Source organism: Gopherus flavomarginatus, chromosome 1 (assembly GCF_025201925.1).
Source record: "Gopherus flavomarginatus isolate rGopFla2 chromosome 1, rGopFla2.mat.asm, whole genome shotgun sequence".
NCBI lineage: Eukaryota > Metazoa > Chordata > Testudines > Testudinidae > Gopherus > Gopherus flavomarginatus.
In genome coordinates this window covers 341,766,179-341,784,618 of record NC_066617.1, presented here as the reverse complement: position 1 = coordinate 341,784,618, position 18,440 = coordinate 341,766,179, and the positions used below count along the sequence as shown (strand labels likewise).

General features: G+C 40.6%; 1 protein-coding gene across 5 annotated transcripts in view; it reads left to right on the top strand.

Moving 5' to 3' along the window:
* The window catches only part of CNTN5 (contactin 5), a 1,071,723-nt gene that overhangs the window by 856,644 nt on the left and 196,639 nt on the right, over positions 1–18,440 (top strand). For all 5 annotated transcript variants that reach the window (XM_050940444.1, XM_050940408.1, XM_050940418.1 and 2 more), the window contains 3 exons: positions 12,430–12,566; positions 14,776–14,905; positions 17,599–17,749. In XM_050940444.1, the coding sequence (XP_050796401.1) occupies positions 12,430–12,566; positions 14,776–14,905; positions 17,599–17,749 (418 nt within the window). The remainder of the gene's footprint in view (positions 1–12,429; positions 12,567–14,775; positions 14,906–17,598; positions 17,750–18,440) is intronic.

The following is an 18,440-nucleotide window of genomic DNA, read 5'->3' as shown; positions in this document are numbered from 1 at the left end:
ATCTAAACTCAATTTGAAATTATCACTACCTATATTTGTTAGTAAATGGCTCATTAAATATTGAGTTGCAAGTAGAGCTGGCTGAAATTTTTTACATTTTCCCTCAGAAATTCAACAAAAATTGGGGGTTTCTTCCCCCAGTTTTTTTCCCAGTTTTACAACAGGTTTAAATTTCTTAAAACCAATAATTCTTTTAAAAAAATGTTTGCAAAATATTTTACTGTTTCTGCCCCTCTCAAAATTACTCTGGCAATAAAAATTGTATGCTACACCACTCTCTCATGACTTCTGTATATGATACGTGTAATAGAAAAACTTTTTTAGAAATGTCTTGAAAAGATTTTTTAATGATTATATTGTAGTTATGTCTTGTATTCTTCTGCCTATTAATCCAAATTACTTTGAGTCTAACTGTACACGGATCAGAAGGAGAGAACTGCTTACATTCTCAAAAGTCATCTTTAGTGCTTCAGTTCTTGGCACTTTCAAAGGGTCTGATGTTCAAAAAGTTCTGAACATCCGCCCTCTCAAAATAAGCCCTTTTAAGGTGTGTCTAGGTGGGCACCCAAAAACTGAAGAACCAAAACTCACTTGTCACTTTTGAAAATTTAGATCAAAATATTAAAAAACATATGACCTTATATATAAAAAAATAATGCAACTGTTGACATAGGTAATGTCTACACTGAAGCGCTACAGTGACACAGCTGCAGTGCTGCATCTGTGCAGCTGTAAGGTTTCAGGTGTAGACAAGCCCTTTATAGCTCATAATGTAGATGACCTTTGAGGGCTAGAAGCAAGTGGTGCATGTCTCACTGCAAAGCTAGAGATCTTCCTTTTTCAAAGCTGGTGTAATTTGTTGGAGAAATTACACAGATGAGAGAGAGAAAAAATGTTGTGGAAAGCTGACTTTAAAATATTATTTCAGAAATGGCACATTTTTACCTGTGTGAGAATATCAGATACCTACACAGTGTACGTGTTTACCAGTCAGGTGCCTTGTTTCACAGTATTGATAAATACAGTATTTTGTTAACACGCGCTTACGTTTATATCTGTTAGTTATATGGGTTTTCACCACACCTTGAATCATACAGGCATAGACATCAGAGGTAAAAGAGAGGTCATCCAGCAAATCTCTCTGCTAATGCAATATTGTTCCATTCAGTAGCTTCTCTAGTGTTCTAGTCTCATTTCAAATGTCCCAGACCTGATAATCAGCCTTAATTTTCCCTTTCTTAATTCCATTCCATTATTCTCCACTGAATAGGATAATCACAATAAATAATTCTTCTGTCTTTGGTACTTACACCTCTCAAATATGGATACACTGCTGAGATAGATTAAGTTCATTTTTCTTGTCATTCATATCTTCCAGTTTTCTAATCATCCCTTCCCCCTCTAGCTTGCTGATCGTTTTTTCTGATTGCACCTGAAGCCTATAATGAGTGAGACTTCCCCTCTTTTTTCATTCATACCTCCTCCAACCAGGGCCAAGGGCAGTTTTGTGGCTTTTATTATGCACAGGGGTGCTAGGAAGGGCTTGCCGCATCTCTCTCTCAAATGCAGTGGCTTGCGACAGTCTGACTGGACATGTCATTCATAATGCCATTTCTGCCCCAATCTTCTGAGGTTTCCACTGAAAAGAAGACTCCAGGGCTGGGAACCACTCATATTTCTTCCACTGACAAGAATACAAAACTTCTCCAGGTATTACAAATGCTTACTGTCAATGGTCTCTGTTTGAGAGTGACAGCCCTTGTTTTTTTAGCAATATCGTTGCTCTTTCTCATGTTCCAGTACATTTTAGCTGAGTTACAAGATGGTGTCCCTGGTTCTCCTGAAATAATAATACTAACTGTTATATAGCACTTTTCATCAGTAGGTCTCAAAGCAGTCTACAAAGACGGTATCATTAGCTCTCATTTTACAGATAAGGAAACAGGCACAGCAGGGTGTAATGACTTATCTAAGGTCACCCAGCAGGTCAGTGGCAGTGCTAAGACTATAAACCCAGATCTCCAGAGTCCCAGTCCAGTGCTTTACCCGCTAATCAGCACTACCGCTGTCATTAGCAGGGATGGAGATTCTGTTTCTTAGTAGGAAATAAGTAGTCTTTGGTGCCCATAATGGTGCTCCTGAAGATCAGGAATCAGTCTGCAGAAAACATTTCTTACCTGAATAATGCTGCTATCCCAAACCCCACACCATCATGAGTTCTCTCTAGTCCTATTATGTTCCTGTGATTTCCAAAAGGCCATTTTTCAACCACAGTCTTTTATGGACACTTTACAGGTTGTGTTAATTTGCAGCCTGTGGAGTTACAGTAGAACAAGCTCTCTAATATAAGAAGAACTGCTGCAGATTATTGTATTTTACAGCCTATTGAATATGTTAGGAAAATGTGATTTAAGAAACCAAATGCACAACAGAAATTCACTTACCCAAGCTAAGGAAAGGAGACCCAGGCTAAGGTCTGCAAGTGCTTGGGATGGAAAGTAGCACTCATATGATTAAAGACAAATTGTAAGCACCTACCATAAGCACTTAAATATACCCACAAATCAATTGAGGGTGCAGGAAGTGAAGTCTGCACCCGTTGGCCATGGAACACATGATCTCACTCCCACTGGCTCATTCTGGAGACAGCAGCAGAGTCTCATGGATTCTACAAAATCAGAAGTTCATTTTCAGGGCTGATTTGTGGATTTGTGGTTGAGCAGAGTGCAGTTCAGCCGAGTTTTACATATGGGAATCTCAGGTTGCTTTGCTGCTGATATTGTTATGGTAGAGGCAAGGTAGGTGTGGTAATATCTTTTATTGGACCACTTCTGCTGGGACCACACAGCTCCAACCGACCACACAGCAGAACTCTCCTGGGACCACACAGCTCCAACAATACTGCAAACAACATGGTTATGGTGGGATTTTCTAGTATCACTTTAAACAGAGTTTGCTACTATACTTCTTATTTTAAAATGTACTTAAATTGAATGATTTATAGTAGAATACATTGTCATGTCTCAGGCACCCATGTTTCTGGAATAGGAGATAGTTGTCTTAGGATCACGGGCTCATATTTAAGCCATCATTTCTTACAAGAGAGTTGCTTTCGCAGCTTCAAACCAGGTTGCAGCACTGTCATACTGAGGGTCACACTGATTTACATATGTCCTTAGATAGATACTAGCTTGCTGTCAGTTTTAATCTTACTCAGTTTGCAGTTGCATTTGATCTGGTTCACTAAGGGATATTTTGGAAGTGCCCGGAACACCAGGTCTGCTTGGCTAGTCTGATGCAATCACAAATTCATTTAATTCTGTTTTACCTAATGCTGACATCCAGCTGTAGCATGATTGTGTGGTGCAGCTGATATTTTGGAAATGATCATTGTATTGTCTCAGTGCTTGGCTGAAATTCAGTCCTGAGAGTGACAAAACCATTTAAAAATTAATTTTAATAAAACCCAAGATATCCTCAGCAGACCAAATATACTTTGCCTGCATGCCATTTTGACAGCTGTGATTTTCCCCAAATCATCTGGTCATCCTGTAATTTGCAGTGACTTCTATTGGGGCTCAAACTGGTTAACAGTTAAAAAATGCTTATTTGTATGGGGAAAAATAGATCATTCCCCTTAGCAAACTAGTTACAGCACTTCACAAATTCTGACTTACTTAGGATCTGTGGAATTTTCCATATGCATTTCAAAAGGATAATTAAATTAGTCATTACTACTCACTTTCTTAGGTTGAGTAAGGAGATGTAGAAGCACAGGAGGAATGCGTTATGGCTCTTCTCCTCTCTCTTCTTTTCTTTTCTCTTCCCCCTCACATTTTCTATCCCTTTCTCCTGCCCCTCATTCTTTTCTACCTCTTTTTATCATCCTTCTTTCATTATTTTGCTTCTATATAGACACACACACCGTGAAAGAGAGGGGAAGAATTTGTGAAATAAGAAAAGAGAGAAATAGTCCAAAATAAATAATATGAAATTCAGGAAGGTCAAATGCAAAGTACTCCACTTAGGGAGGAATCAATCAATCGCACAAATGCAAAATGACTGCAGAAAAGGATCTGGGGTTTACAGTGGATCTCAGTGAGTCAATAAAGTAATATTCTTGCAAAAAAAGAACATAATTCTGGGATATATTAGCAGGAATGTTGTAAGCAAGACACAAGAAGTAATCTACACTATTCAGCACTGATAAGGCCTCAACTGGAGTATTGTGACCAGTTCCGGGTGCCACATTTCAGGAAAGATGTGGACAAATTGGAGAAAGTTCAGATGAACGCAACAAAAATTATTAAAGGTATAGAAACATGACCTATGAGGAAAGATTGAAAAAAATGGGTTTGTTTAGTCTAGAGAAGACTGAATGGGGACATAAATCTTCAAAAGTTCTTGTAAAGAGGAGGGTGATAAATAGTTCTTCTTAACCACTGAGGAGAGGAGAAGTAATGGGCTTAAATGGTAGCATGGGAGATTTAGGTTAAACATTAGGAAAAGCTTCCTGACTGTCAGGGTAGTTAAACACTGGAAAAAATTACCTTGGGAAGTTGTGGAATCTCTGTCATTAGAGGTTTTTAAGGACATGGTGCACTGGATGAGGTATACCGTGTGTTGTGTTAGGCATGTGTAGGACTCATGGATTTTGAAAGGGATAGTGTGTGAGGTATTGATCATTGCAGCAGTGGTCATATGTCTGCAGGTTTTGAATCTGTTGTTCTGGCAGGATCAGGTGCCACTTTCAGTTGCTATGTCCTGGTCTGTGGGCAGTTTACTTCTGATGCTTGGAGAGACTGTGAGGTTGTTTGAAAACCAGAAGAGGGGTTCAGAAAAGATTTGTTTCAGGATGTGATCCTCATCAAATATGGGTTGTAATTTTGTGATTATACCTTGTATGGTTTCTAGTGTGGGGTGGTAGGTGACAACTATGGTTGTGCGGTCAGTGGGATTTTTGTTGTTGTTTTTTAATTGAAGCAAGTTCTCCTGGGGTATTTGGGTGGCCCATTCCATGATGTGATCTACTTCTCTGGTGGAGTGTCCTTGGTTGGTGAAGATTGTTTTAAATGTGTTTAGGTGTGTGTCCCAGACTTTCGCTTCTGAGCAAATTCTGTGATACCTGAGTGTCTGGCTGTAAATACGTTTTCTTGTTGTGTCCGGGGTGGTTGCTGGATCTATGGAAGTAAGTGTGGTGGACTGTGGGTTTCTTGTATATAGTTGTTTGTAGGGTTCCATTTTTGAAGCTGATTGTGGAGTCCAGTACGTTGATACTGGTGTGGGAATCTGCTAGAGAAAGTTTAATAGATGGTGAGGGGGATGGCTGTTGAAGTTGTGGTAGAGGGAATGGAAATATTATCAATGTATCCCAGGTATATCATGGGTTTTATGATGTAGTTTTTCCAGAAATTCTTCTTTGAGATGGCCCATGAAGAGATTGACATATTGGGAAGCCATCTTTGTACCCATGGCTGTCTTCATCATTTCGACAAAGTGTTTGTTATTTAAAGTAAGCTTGTTGTGGGTGAAGATGAAATGGTTGAGTTTGGCAATGCGTTTGGAGTGGATTTTTCAGCATTGTTCGTTATCTTGTAGGCATTTGAAGCAGGCAACAATGCTATCATGGTGAGGGACACTGGTGAAAAGGGAGGTGACATCCATGGTGGCAGGGATGGTATTCTGAGGGAAGATGTTAATGTTACAGAGTTTCTGGAGGAAATCAATGTGTCTTGGAGGAAACTGACCCTTTGTTTGCCGAGTGGTTGGAGGACCATTTCTTTGAGTCTCGGTATTCCTTCAATAAAAGTATGATAGATCTGTTTGGATTGCCTCGTTTGTGTATCTTGGGAAGCATGCAGAAGGTTTCTGGGATGAATTTTAGGGAAGTGAGATTGTAGTTTTCATTAGCAATCTTTGGGGAAGTATTTGATGGTATTTTAAAATTCTTGTGTGTATTGTGGTGTCCGGTCATCTTTGAGTTCTTTATAGTAAATGGTGATGGAGAGTTGTCTGTTTGCCTCGTTGACATAGTCATCAAGATTAAGGGCTACAATGGTGCCTCCTTTGTCTGCTGGTTTGATCACTGCCTGGTGGCTGGATTTCAGGGACTGCATAGTTATCCCTGTGGTGGTGGAGAGATTATTGTCGATGTAATGTTTGTTGAGGAATTCACAGTTGATTTTTTTTTCCTGAAGCAACCGGTGTAATGGTCCAGTGGGTGGTTTTGCCCTCTGAGCAGTGTAGTAAGTGAAGGCCCTGATAAAGGCCCAGTATGAGGCCTGAGGCCTGAACTAAAGTAATGGTCAAGACTTAGCTAAAAAGCAAAGTCAAGCTGTGAGCTGAAGGCCGGCTCGGTTCACAGATGTTGGCAAGGGAAGGGGCTGATGTTGCATAAACAGATATTCACCTAGCATACCGAAGTATAAATGCGGTACCAGAACACCTTATACTGGAACATTCCACAGATAAGAAAGAACAGGCCGACCCATCCCAGTGACAGGGGCAAAAGGGTAAAATGATGGATAGAGTTGTTTTGTTCGAACCAACATGTACAAGGAGAAAGGCAGCACCTTACTACTTAGAGGGGTTGTACCTTGCTACGTAGAGGGGTTGCACCTCAATACGTCAGGAGTGATGTGTAACTTGTTTGTACCTGTATATAAGAATACATCCCTGGGGCGATGTCTTGGTCCGGCCGAAGGGGCAGTGGAAAGTCCCGCCACTGACTGAGCCGAGTCCCTTGACCGTGGGCACATAGTAGAAGTATGCCCTGTAGAGTAACAATCTAGGGGGAACTATCGTTGTGTCCAATACGGCAATAAACCTGGCCGACATGCCTTCGTACCTTACTAGACTCTGTGGTCATTGGGGGTTCTCTTCAGGTCTGCTGTGTCAGCTATCTGCGCAGAGCTGAGGCAGCACACAGAGGGAACACACGCATGCAACCAAGTGATACCACCAAGGAGAGAGCAGAGCACCATACCGGTAGCATCTGACAACACTTCTGACAACAAGCAGCATCCAGTGAGATGATTCCTTTTTTCTTATGACTGTTGGTGGGTGTGACAGGCTACAGTCACCACTTGTGAATGCCTGTTGTTGGTTGGGTGTGCTGCTACAATCGTTTCCTGCTCCTGGTGCTCCAGTAGGTTGCCAACCTCACTAGGCAGCCTTCAGTGGCTCAGCCCTCCAGTCAAGTCACACAGTCAAACACGGATTAACCCTTTACAGTGTAGCAAAAGTCCTACACTATAGCAAAAGGTCCTATCTGCCCTCACCAGGGTCTTCAGCCCCATCTCCAGCGTGTTCGAGTCTAGCCTTTTTATCAGACATTTAGTAAAAGGACCAGATGGAACTGTCAGTCAACCCTCACCACGGTCTTCAGCCTTATCTCTGAGCCCTTTAAATCACGCTCCTTTTCTTGGGTTTTTAACATAGCCATGTCCCCAGGCCCACTCACTATTCTGGGTCCCAATTCAGGGACCCTATACACAGCAGCTACTTACCCCTGCCTCCAGTTTGCTGCTCCTATTCCCTATGACTTTTCCCACATAACCCCTTTCCAATCACCTCTTACCTTATTGTTACAGTTGCCAAGTCCTCTCGTTTCCAGGGCCAGTAAATCAGCCCATCAAGCTCCTCTGGCCTGAGGAGAGCACCCTTCCTTTCTCCTCTGGTCCCAGCCAGAAACTGACCTGCTCAGGCCCTGCAGCTTCTTTTATCTGAGCCTACTGGGCTCTGATTGGCAGCTTCCACAATGACCATCTAGGCAGGCCTGGAGGATGCACTTCTGCTGCTCCTTCCGGGGGTGGAGTGAACTAGAACTGCAGGACCTCCATCAAGGGGCCTCAAAAGGCCAAGTAAACCTCATCACAGTGGGGATGTGGTTGTTATGGGTAGTGTCCTCTTTGTTGTGAAAGAATTTGAAGTGGAATCAACAGAAAAATTCTAATTCTCCACATGTTAGTAGGGTACTGAGGTTCCTTGGAGAGTACATATACTTCATTTCTAGTTAGGGATAGTCTTGACAGGTTGATGATGTTGGAGTGTCATGTAGCATCCATGCGGTGGGTCCTGGTGTCCTGGTTTCTCCCAGAAGTGGTGTTTTGTTCATTGTAGAGTTGTTGTACTTGGTTCCACTTTTTTGCTTTTGTTTCGAATGGCAACAAACAATTAGATCTCATACTTAATAGGGGCCATGTCCTGAAAGAAAACTTTTCTGAACCCCCCTTTTCTTGCCTTCTAACAACTCCACAACCTCGCTAAGCTCATTATCATACATATACTCCCCACAGACCAGGACATGCCAACTCAAAGCGGCACTAGACCCTGCCAGAACAACAGATGCAAAACCTGCAGACATATCTCCACAACTATTATGATCAATACCTCCCCAAAACACCATTCAAGATCCATGGGTCCTACACGTCTATCATAATGTGTGGTGTACCTCATGTAGTGCATCAAATGCCCCAACAACAACTATGGGTATGTCTACACTACAGGATTATTCCGATTTTACATAAACTGGTTTTGTAAAACAGATTGTATAAAGTCGAGTGCATACGGCCACACAAAGCACAATAATTCGTCCATGTACTGAGGTTAGCGTCGATTTCTGGAGCTTTGCACTGTGGGTAGCTATCCCGTAGCTATCCCATAGTTCCCACAGTCTCCCCCGCCCACTGGAATTCTGGGTTCAGATCCCAATGCATGATGGTGCAAAAACAGTATCGCGGGTGATTCTGGGTAAATGTCATCACTCATTCCTTCCTCTGTGCAAGCAAAGGCAGACAATCATTTCGTGCCCTTTTTCCCTGGATTGCCCTGGCAGACGCCATAGCATGGCAACCATGGAGCCCATTTTGCCTTTTATCACTGTCACCGTATGTGTACTGGATGCTGCTGACAGAGGCAGTACTGCAGTGCTACAGAGCAGCATTCATTTGCCTTTGCAAGGTAGCAGAGACGGTTACCATCCCTATTGTACCGTCTGCCATGCCATTGTAAATTGACAATGAGATGACGGTTATCAGTCGTTCTGTACCATCTGCTGCTGTCATGGGTGCTCCTGGCTGGCCTTCACTGAGGTCGACCGGGGGCGCAAAGACAAAAATGGGAATGACTCCCTGGGTCATTCCCTCCTTTTTGTTTTATCTAAAGATAGAGTCAGTCCTGCCTAGAATATGGGACAAGTGTACTAGAGAACCAGAGAGCACAGCCACTCCCGCAGAAATGATGAGCTGCATGTCATTCTAGGGGGTGCCCCTGCAACAACCCCACCCTTTGCTTCCCTCCTCCCCCCAACCCTCCTGGGCTATCGTTGCAGTGTCCCCCCATTTGTGTGATGAAGTAATAAAGAATGCAGGAATAAGAAACACTGACTTTTAGTAAGATTAAATGAGGGGGAGGCAGCCTCCAGCTGCTATGATAGTCCAGGCAGGACATTAACGGTGGCGAGGGAGAGGAGCGCAGCCTCCCGCTGCTATGATAGTCCAGGCAGTACAGAATCTTTTTTTAGACATGAAAGAGGGGGGGCTGATGGAGCTCAGCCCTCAGTTGCTATGATGAAGACGGTTACCAGCCGTTCTGTACCATTTGCCGGGAATGATGGGCAGTCATTCCTATTTTTACCGAGGCGGCCCCGGCCAACATCACCGAGGCCAGCCAGGAGCACTCACAGGATGATGAGGATGGCTATCAGTCATTTTGTACTGTACCATCTGCCACTGGGGAGGGGAGGGGAGAGGAGAGGGGAGGATGCTGCTGTTCAGTGCCGCAGCACCGCGTCTACCAGCAGCATGCAGTAGACATATGGTGACATTGAAAAAAGTCAAGAAATGATTTTTTTCCCTTTTATTTCACATGGAGTGAGGGGGGGTAAATTGACGCGATATACCCTGAACCACCCCAGACAATGTGTTTGACCCTACAGGCATTGGGAGCTCAGCCAAAATGCAAATGCTTTTTGGAGACTGCTGGGACTGTGGGATAGCTGGAATCCTCAGTCCCCACCCCCCATGAGCGTCCTTTTGATTCTTTGGCTTTCCGTTACGCTTGTCACACAGCACTGTGCTGTGGCCTCTGTCTTATCATAGCCTGGAGATTTTTTCAAATGCTTTGTCATTTCATCTTCTGTAACAGAATTCTGATAGAACAGATTTGTCTCCCCATACAGCGATCAGATCCAGTATCTCCAGTACGGTCCATGCTGGAGCTCTTTTTGGATTTGGGACTGCATCACCATCCGTGCTCATCAGAGCTCTATGCTGAGCAAACAGGAATTGAAATTCAAAAGTTTGCGGGGCTTTTCCTGTCTACCTGGCCAGTGCATCCGAGTTCAGATTGCTTTCCAGAGCTGTCACAATGGTGCACTGTGGGATACCGCCCGAAGACCAATACCATCGATTTGCAGCCACACTAACTCTAATCCGACATGGCAATACCGATTTCAGCGCTACTTCTCTCGTCGGAAAGGAGTACAGAAACTGGTTTTAAAGAGCCCTTTATATGGATATAAATGGCCTCATTGTGTGGACGGGTGCAGGGTTAAATCGGTTTAACGCTGCTAAATTCGGTTTAAACGTGTAGTGTAGACCAGGCCTATGTTGGCTAAACCAGACAATCACTACTCTTTCAAATGAACTCACACAGAGAAATGATAAAACACAAAATACCTTTTCACTTTTGGGGGAACACTTTTCATACAATGATCACTCTATATCTGAGCTATCAGTCCTCATCCTCAAAGGAAACCTGCACATCTTCAAAAGATGAGCCTGAGAACTTAAATTCATAACTCTTCTGGACACTAAAAACCAAGCAAGTAGAAGAGACATTGGTTTTATGGCTCCTTACAACAGGTTGCCACACGCTGTACTGCCTGCTAACCTTTAACTGTCCATTTTATTTTAAGTAGTATCCTACAGTATGTGTGAATCCTTTATGCTTAACACTCTGTCCCATCTTGTATTTAGCTTGAACACTTTGGTTGCCTTTTCCGGACCTGAAGAAAAGCTTTGTGATGCTCAAAAGCTTATTCCTTTTCTCCTGCAGAAGTTGGTCCAATAAAAGATATTGCCTCATCTACCTCGTCTCCCCCATATCCTGGCACCAACACAACTACAACACTGCAGTAGACTTGATTTAAGTTCAGTACAGCAAATGCACAGTGCAGTAGTTAGGGTTTCAGCACTCACCTAGTTACCTATCATGCCTGCTTACGTTTTCTCAGCTTCTTGTTTGGTGACCTGTCGGACACCAGATAGATTGTTAGATTTATTTTTAAATTCAGTCTGCCAGAGGTTCTGCTTATTTAAGTGGTTTATTGATTCTCCGCTGTCCAGAATAGATCCTTTGCTGCACTAACTCTGGATTATAATCCAGCCCAGCCAGAAATATTATTCTGTATTCCTGGAAGTCAATGCCATTGCCTTCTTAGTCTCTGCGGTTCCTTGCAGAAAGGATTTAAATGTTTTATTCTTAAATGTTTTAGATTCATAGATATATTGGATCTGTTTTTTTTCCTTGCCGCCGAATTTCACCTTGATTCAACATCAAACCTGGACCCTGACCTGCATAGGCAGACACTTACGCCTTCATGCAGTCCCACTGAGGCTCTTTAGAGGGAAGGGTTCTATCCAAGGGTATCTGATTTACAGGATTAGAGTCCCGTGCTTCATTCATTCCACTTGTTGCCAGCAAAATATATATATTATATGCCCCTCAGTGGTCTAGTCCCATGCTACCTTAAGGGTCTGCCTTCCTATCTCTGACTCACCATGTGATTTATGTTCATATCGTGTGCTACAATGTTATGTCCCAACTGTGGATGCTGAATAGCCAGCCCACACCTCTGACATTCATTCCCTGCATATTGAGCACAAGGGTGACCACTTCTGGAAAGAACTGGATGAAACGCCTCACCAACTGCCCAGGTCTTCACAGCTGATTAAATCCTGGTTTCCTGGTCGACTGGCAGAGCAACAAGCAGCAGGGAGACAATGGTATTCAGGCTCCCTACTGAGATCTTAAAAGTCTGAACTTAAGCCCTGCAATGTTGTCAGATACTATGATGATGGTCATTAAAAATAAATGTGTATAGTATTAATAATTTCTGCATTAACTATGTTGTACTATATTAGTCTATTATATGTTATTAAAACATAAGGGCTCTCTAGTCCCAAACCGAGTGATACTCATCTCATAGTCCTGTAGGATCCTTTACTCAAATTTTATTTGGTTGTCACTTTTCTTCTTTGACCCTCAGTGTGGCTTTTTTAAATGAGTTTAATCTGCATGTGATTTAATACAGTCAGTGATACTGGTTTACGATCTGTATTTTTAATTAATTAGGTCTTTAGAACATCAACTGAAGTCATGTCAGCCTTTTGTGTTTGTATTTAGCATGTTATCTCTCTTTTACAGCCTACCCACATTGGGTGGAGAAGCTTAACAATACTCAGTTAGACAGTGGAGAGCAGCTCCGATGGGAATGCAAAGCCACTGGAAAGCCACGACCCACCTATCATTGGCTGAAGAATGGAGTCCCTCTTTGGGCACAGGTATAGTACTCAATAAGCCACCAGTAGATTGTAGTTTCCTCTTTAATTCAGAGAAAGTGAGCTTGGAAAAAAGTGCAGAAGAAGAAATACTTCAGAAAGGAGATTTTGCTTTTTCTATTAATATTTAAAGCCTTGGATAATGTAGCACCAGTTTTCCTGGGGATCTGTCTGTTGAACTATGTCAAAGTATGTGATAGCAGGTGAGCTGGAAATGCTCACTCTCTAGCTGTAATACAAACAGGATAGAAGGCAGGGCCTTCTTTATTCAGAATCCATGACTCTGAAATATTCTCGCCCTTACTATCAGTAAACTAGTGATATCCTTCTGAGCAAGATTGGGCGACTTTTGTTTGTTTCTGCTTTTGATTATGGTGTTTATGGTTGAGTTGTTTATTATATCTTTCTGAGTATTTGTGTATAGGGTCATACTGTAACTTACCTTTGTATGGCTGAGCAAAAAAGTGGACCTGCTCCTTGATGTGTAAGTTACACCAGGGTAGAGTCCATAAACTCAGACTCCCTTAAACATCATCAGCTACATGTGTGTTAAATATGACATAGTATATTCTTATTAAAAATCTCATGTTCCTCAACTTTAATGCACTAATACAAAGTGTGGATTTTTCTCTGTCTCATGTCTCAGACATGTCTGATTCTTGCATCTGTAAAAATCTGATGGTTTAATAACTCTTTTGTGAAAAGCAGAGCCCCCCCACCATGCCAATATCATTGGCCCTTTCCATCTGGGAATTTCAGGTCCTTACTACACTGATCTGACAAGTTTTAAAATAAGGTCTATGTTAGAGTGTTTCTCTATGCAAATGGCCAACATTGGCATGATGTGGATTTTTTAGTTTCTTTCAACTGAGTCATCACCTCCTCTCACGTTGTTTTATTTTTATGTAGCATGTTTCTATTCCTTTATAGGCTCCAAATACTAATAGCAGTAAAAAAAAAAAAAAAGGGTTTGTAGACTCTCTTCGTGCATTGCCAGATTAAAACAAAATTATTCAATTCTGTTAGAAAATGTCTCCGTTTGCTAATGAATTCATAGAATGGATTTATGAAAAAATCATTTTCAGTGAATGCTTCATCTATCTGTGAAAATCAACCAATTATGAAAACAACGAGAGCACAAACATATAAGGCAGTTTATTTTTGACATCCTGAGGCACTGCAAACAAGTTTATATGCCTTAGCTTTTCCATATCTGCCTTTCTGGAAGTGGGTGGAAAATCAGTCCAGACTTAGAAGCACTTTTAATTTCTGTGCTTTTGTGGTCTTGAGATTTTCCAAACAGCCAATACAGACTTTGCAAATTGCATTTCAGCTTGAAACTTGGACCTCAAAAAAGAGAGAGGTATTCATTAATCCCATATACATTTTCAAATGCTATTTTATTAATACATTTTAACTCACACCTAATAGTCTTTAGTAATGAAACGGAAGAATGTATTGCGCCAACTCAAATTATTCATCATACAGCCACATGCAGTGCAAAGTTCCCTACACAGCTGTCAGTGCACCTTGCTTCTGACCTTCAGAAATTATTTTCTATTAATAGGCCTTTTCAGATGAGATGCTGCAATTAATACAAAGGCAACTTGATTCTGCTATCCTTACTCACATGAGTAGTCTTGTATGAAAATAGTGCCATTCCTGCCAATGAAACTACTCACACGCATAACTAAGTATTGCAGGTTTGGGCTAGTAATGTGATAGATTATATGGTGGGTTTGGAATGTAAACAAACATTCACTAGGGACTCCTTTGAGACCAGCAAACACATTTCCTTTGTGACCCAAATTACATCTGAACCCTGGTTCCTTAGCTGGGAAGGTAACTCATTGCTGCAGGTTGGCAGAGTACTCTTTGCTGAACCATTTTTAAAAAGCAAGTTGGTGTTATAGATCATGATAAAAAACAGTGCTCGGGGTGTTGCATTTACAGTTAAATAAAATAACCCAGAGGAAAATTCATTTTGTGGTCTTTTCAGGCTCCAAAATATTTTATGTTTCTTATTCACTGAAGAACAAAAGGACATAATCCAAAAAATTCACTCTAGTAAGTTGCTAAATTATATTTTAACCACACTGATTTATTTTATTATTTTATTTTACTTTATTGTTCCCTTGCCTAAAACTAAGAACCCAGCAAATCCACTTCATTTGTTTGCTTTTGTAGAATTATGTTTTTCATTCCATTACAGAGCAGGGTTGAGATGGTTAATGGTGTACTGATGATCCACAGTGTGAATCTCTCAGATGCTGGAATGTACCAATGCTTAGCAGAAAATAAATACGGAACCATTTATGCCAGTGCTGAGCTGAAGATTTTAGGTGAGTAATGTCTGAACAGAACAGGCTTGCTCTCATCTTTCTGTTTGATAATTACATGGCTCCATGGTCTGTCATGATAAAGAAAGAGTTCCTACATCTCCAAACTTAGCAGAATTAGATAAAAGCTGTATAATTAATTTGGCTGGGTTCCTCTTTTTCTCTTTCTTTTATTCATGTGTGAGTATGTCCTTGGTTGCCTAGGGGTTCGCAAGTACTTTTGCTACCAGAATGATATATTTTTGAAACTCCTCCTTCAGTTATGCTTAGTGATTTCTTCTAATCTAACACCAAATTTTATGTATGGGACAGTGTGGGGTGGGGAAATTCTAACTGTGTGTTCAAATGCATAACCAAATCCCCTGACACACACATACATTTTCCCCCCTTCTAACCTGTGAAAACAAACCCAAGAATAAAAACCCTTTTACACCAAGAATTGAAAAAAACTGAAGTTACTTTAAAAAAAAATAAAAATCTTCCATGGACAAAACTAAAATTAAAATCTATTTATCTTTCATTGCATCTCATTGTTTGAGAATAAAACCCACATCCAGGAAGGTACTGAATCATGTGCTTTATTTTAAGCATATCAGTATTGCCACTGAAATCACTAAGACTGCTCTCATGCTTAAAGTTAGGCATATGCTTATCTGTCTCCCAGAATCAAGGCCTTATACCTTATCTGGTCTTTGCTGGGAAATGTTGGTTGGTGATATTTCATAGTTACAAGAATTAGAAAGAAAAAAAACCCCAAGAAACTCCAATGTGAGCCTTGGCACATCTGTCTGTCCTAAGCTTATGGCATTGGTTAAAGCACAATAGCATAATGGACTCGATGATAGTGATGGGAGAATTTCAAAGGATTCAGTTTAAATAAGCACACAAAGTTCTCTTGTTTCCTGATCCTATAAAAAAAATGTGAGGACACACGTCCACTTATGCAGTGCCTATTTTCAGTGTCTGGGGGCCGTTGGCCTTCTCTGCATTAACCAAACCTTGTGAATCAGAAAAACTGGGCTGGAAACTTGAGAGATTGTTCTTGTAAACTCCTGCTCATGTAAGTAGTCCCACAGGAAACAGTGGAATAGGATTGTTCATGTGAATGAGGGATTTTAGGATTGGGCACCTCATAAGAATAGGCTGACGCAAACTGTTCACACTATTTCCGACTCCAGATGGATCATAAATGCTTGCTTAAGCTAATCCAACAATTCTGCTTCAAGGTCCTGCTGGTATCAGAGCGTACAGAACTATGTGATTCAAAATAACTTAGAAAAAGTGTTTGGTGTGGGGTCAGTCCCCATTTGAAGTAAATATTTGAGTGGAGTGAGGAATTATGCAGGATTCTGAGACACCTTTGATTACCAAGGGCAGATACCTAAACTGCTGACCCAGGGTCATATTTTCACAGCTAGTTCCTCAAATGTTTCTTCATACCCACAAATTTCATTCCATAGCCAAGGGCCCTCTTCTCTGAATGCCCTGCCCCAAGAGTTTTAGTTGAGGTTCAGTCAGCTGTAGGGTCGCTGTTCATTGCAATGTTCTCTTGCAATGGCATTTTCGGTGTGCATTTTCATTGTTTAACATGTACTCTAAGATATCTCTCTGTTTGTTGTTATACAGTGAATGCAACATGTCCAGTATAATCCTGCTGAAGTAACCTTAAACTTTTCACTTCATGACTTTCTGCGCTGCCATAATAATGCATTAACCTAGTAGTTGCATTTCCTTTTTGGATTTTTTTATAAAGCAAACAGAACAAATTAAATTGTTCATTTTTAATAATGTTATCATTGAAATTGTCCAAAATAAGGTTTTGAAACTCATGCATTGTTGAGAAAAGAGTGTGTGAGAGTGGGAGAGAGGACACACGAGCTATCACTTTTCCTGCCGAGTGAATTTTTTGCGAGGCTAGATTAACAGGTACATAGACCCATGGAATTACAAAGGGATGGCTGAACCCTCACATTGTAAAATTATCATGTTAAAGTCAAATTGTAAAACCCTTACTTGCATTGTTTAGTACGTTACTCTTCAGATAGACCCATTTAAATCAATGGAACTGTTCAAGGAGTAAAGTACTACTCAACACACACAAAGGACACTCAATTGGGCTATTAGTTTTTAAAATATCTCTGAATTTGAAAAAAAATTGCAGCCAGAATTGTAAACATCTTAAAAATAAATTATTTTTAAACAATGAAATCCTTCCAGAAAACTAGAAACATATTATCAATTTTCCACAGCTGGCTTTCAGGAAAAAAAAAAGGTAAAACTAATAAATAAACCCATCAACAAACTCTTGGTAACAACTAACAGTGTTTAACAGCTTTGGGTGGATTTGTGGCATTTAAAATATACTAACATTTTGAGTTAATAACTGTAATAAAGGTATTTAATTTTATTGTTGATTTTTCCAGACATTCTCTAAAGCTGCTAGATTTCACAAGTAATCTAATTTTAATATGTTGATATGAATGATTTCTTATTAACTGATAGATTGATTAAATTCTAATCTTGCTATTGGAACTGGATGCTGATTTAATGGCATTTTTGTATACATGCCATATGATCTATATTATAATAGATTCCTAACAAAAAAGTGAAAATGGATGATGAACCATCTGTTAGAATTCATTGAAATGGAAGGCTCTGATTGTTCTCTACAGAACTAACATATTTCTTTTTAACAGCCTCAGCTCCCACTTTTGCACTGAATCAGATGAAGAAAACTATAATTATTACCAGGGACCAAGAAGTTGTCATTGAGTGCAAACCACAAGCCTCTCCAAAACCAACCATCACTTGGAAGAAAGGAGACAAAGCAGTAAGAGAGAATAAGAGGTCAGAAGTCTCTTCAGTAAACTAAGTATTAATGCAGTTACATTTACTACTGTGGTTTCATATGGAAAGTACAGCAAGTGACAAGAAGCACACATATGCTATTATGTACAAGAGTGCATGTATAGTAGTTACTAGACTAGCTGATTAGTTTGACAGTAGTGAAATTATCTTCCCTATAGTGGATGGACATTGTTATTAACTTTGGGATCAAAGCTCTGGTGGTTTAAACAATGATACAGAAAAGGGTAAAAATTGTTTCCTTTTTTGTTTATTCCTTGTTCTTCATTTCAGACATGCTGCATTTATGATGCTACACATCTTGTGGTTCAGGAGATGAAAAGTTTGTAGGCTGTGATTGCTATAGTGATGGCATGAGAACATCACATTTGTTTAAGATCATTTTACAAGGGACCCAAGCTAAGCTTGACAGTTTGTTGTCTAAGAGGTCCTATTCCAGGGTGCTTGTGCTTTGAAAAATATTGCACAGAACAACAATACAGTTATACAACAATATTAAAGTGCATAGTAAATCATTTTGGTACTTAATGGCACATCTGTTTAACAGGCTATCTTTGATTAAGTAAATTCTGTCCAGCTCTGTACTTTAAACACAGTTAAAGTAGCTGCAGGTCAGATGCCAACTACAATTGCATTACACAAGAAAACACTGCTATACATTAAAGCAGTTTTG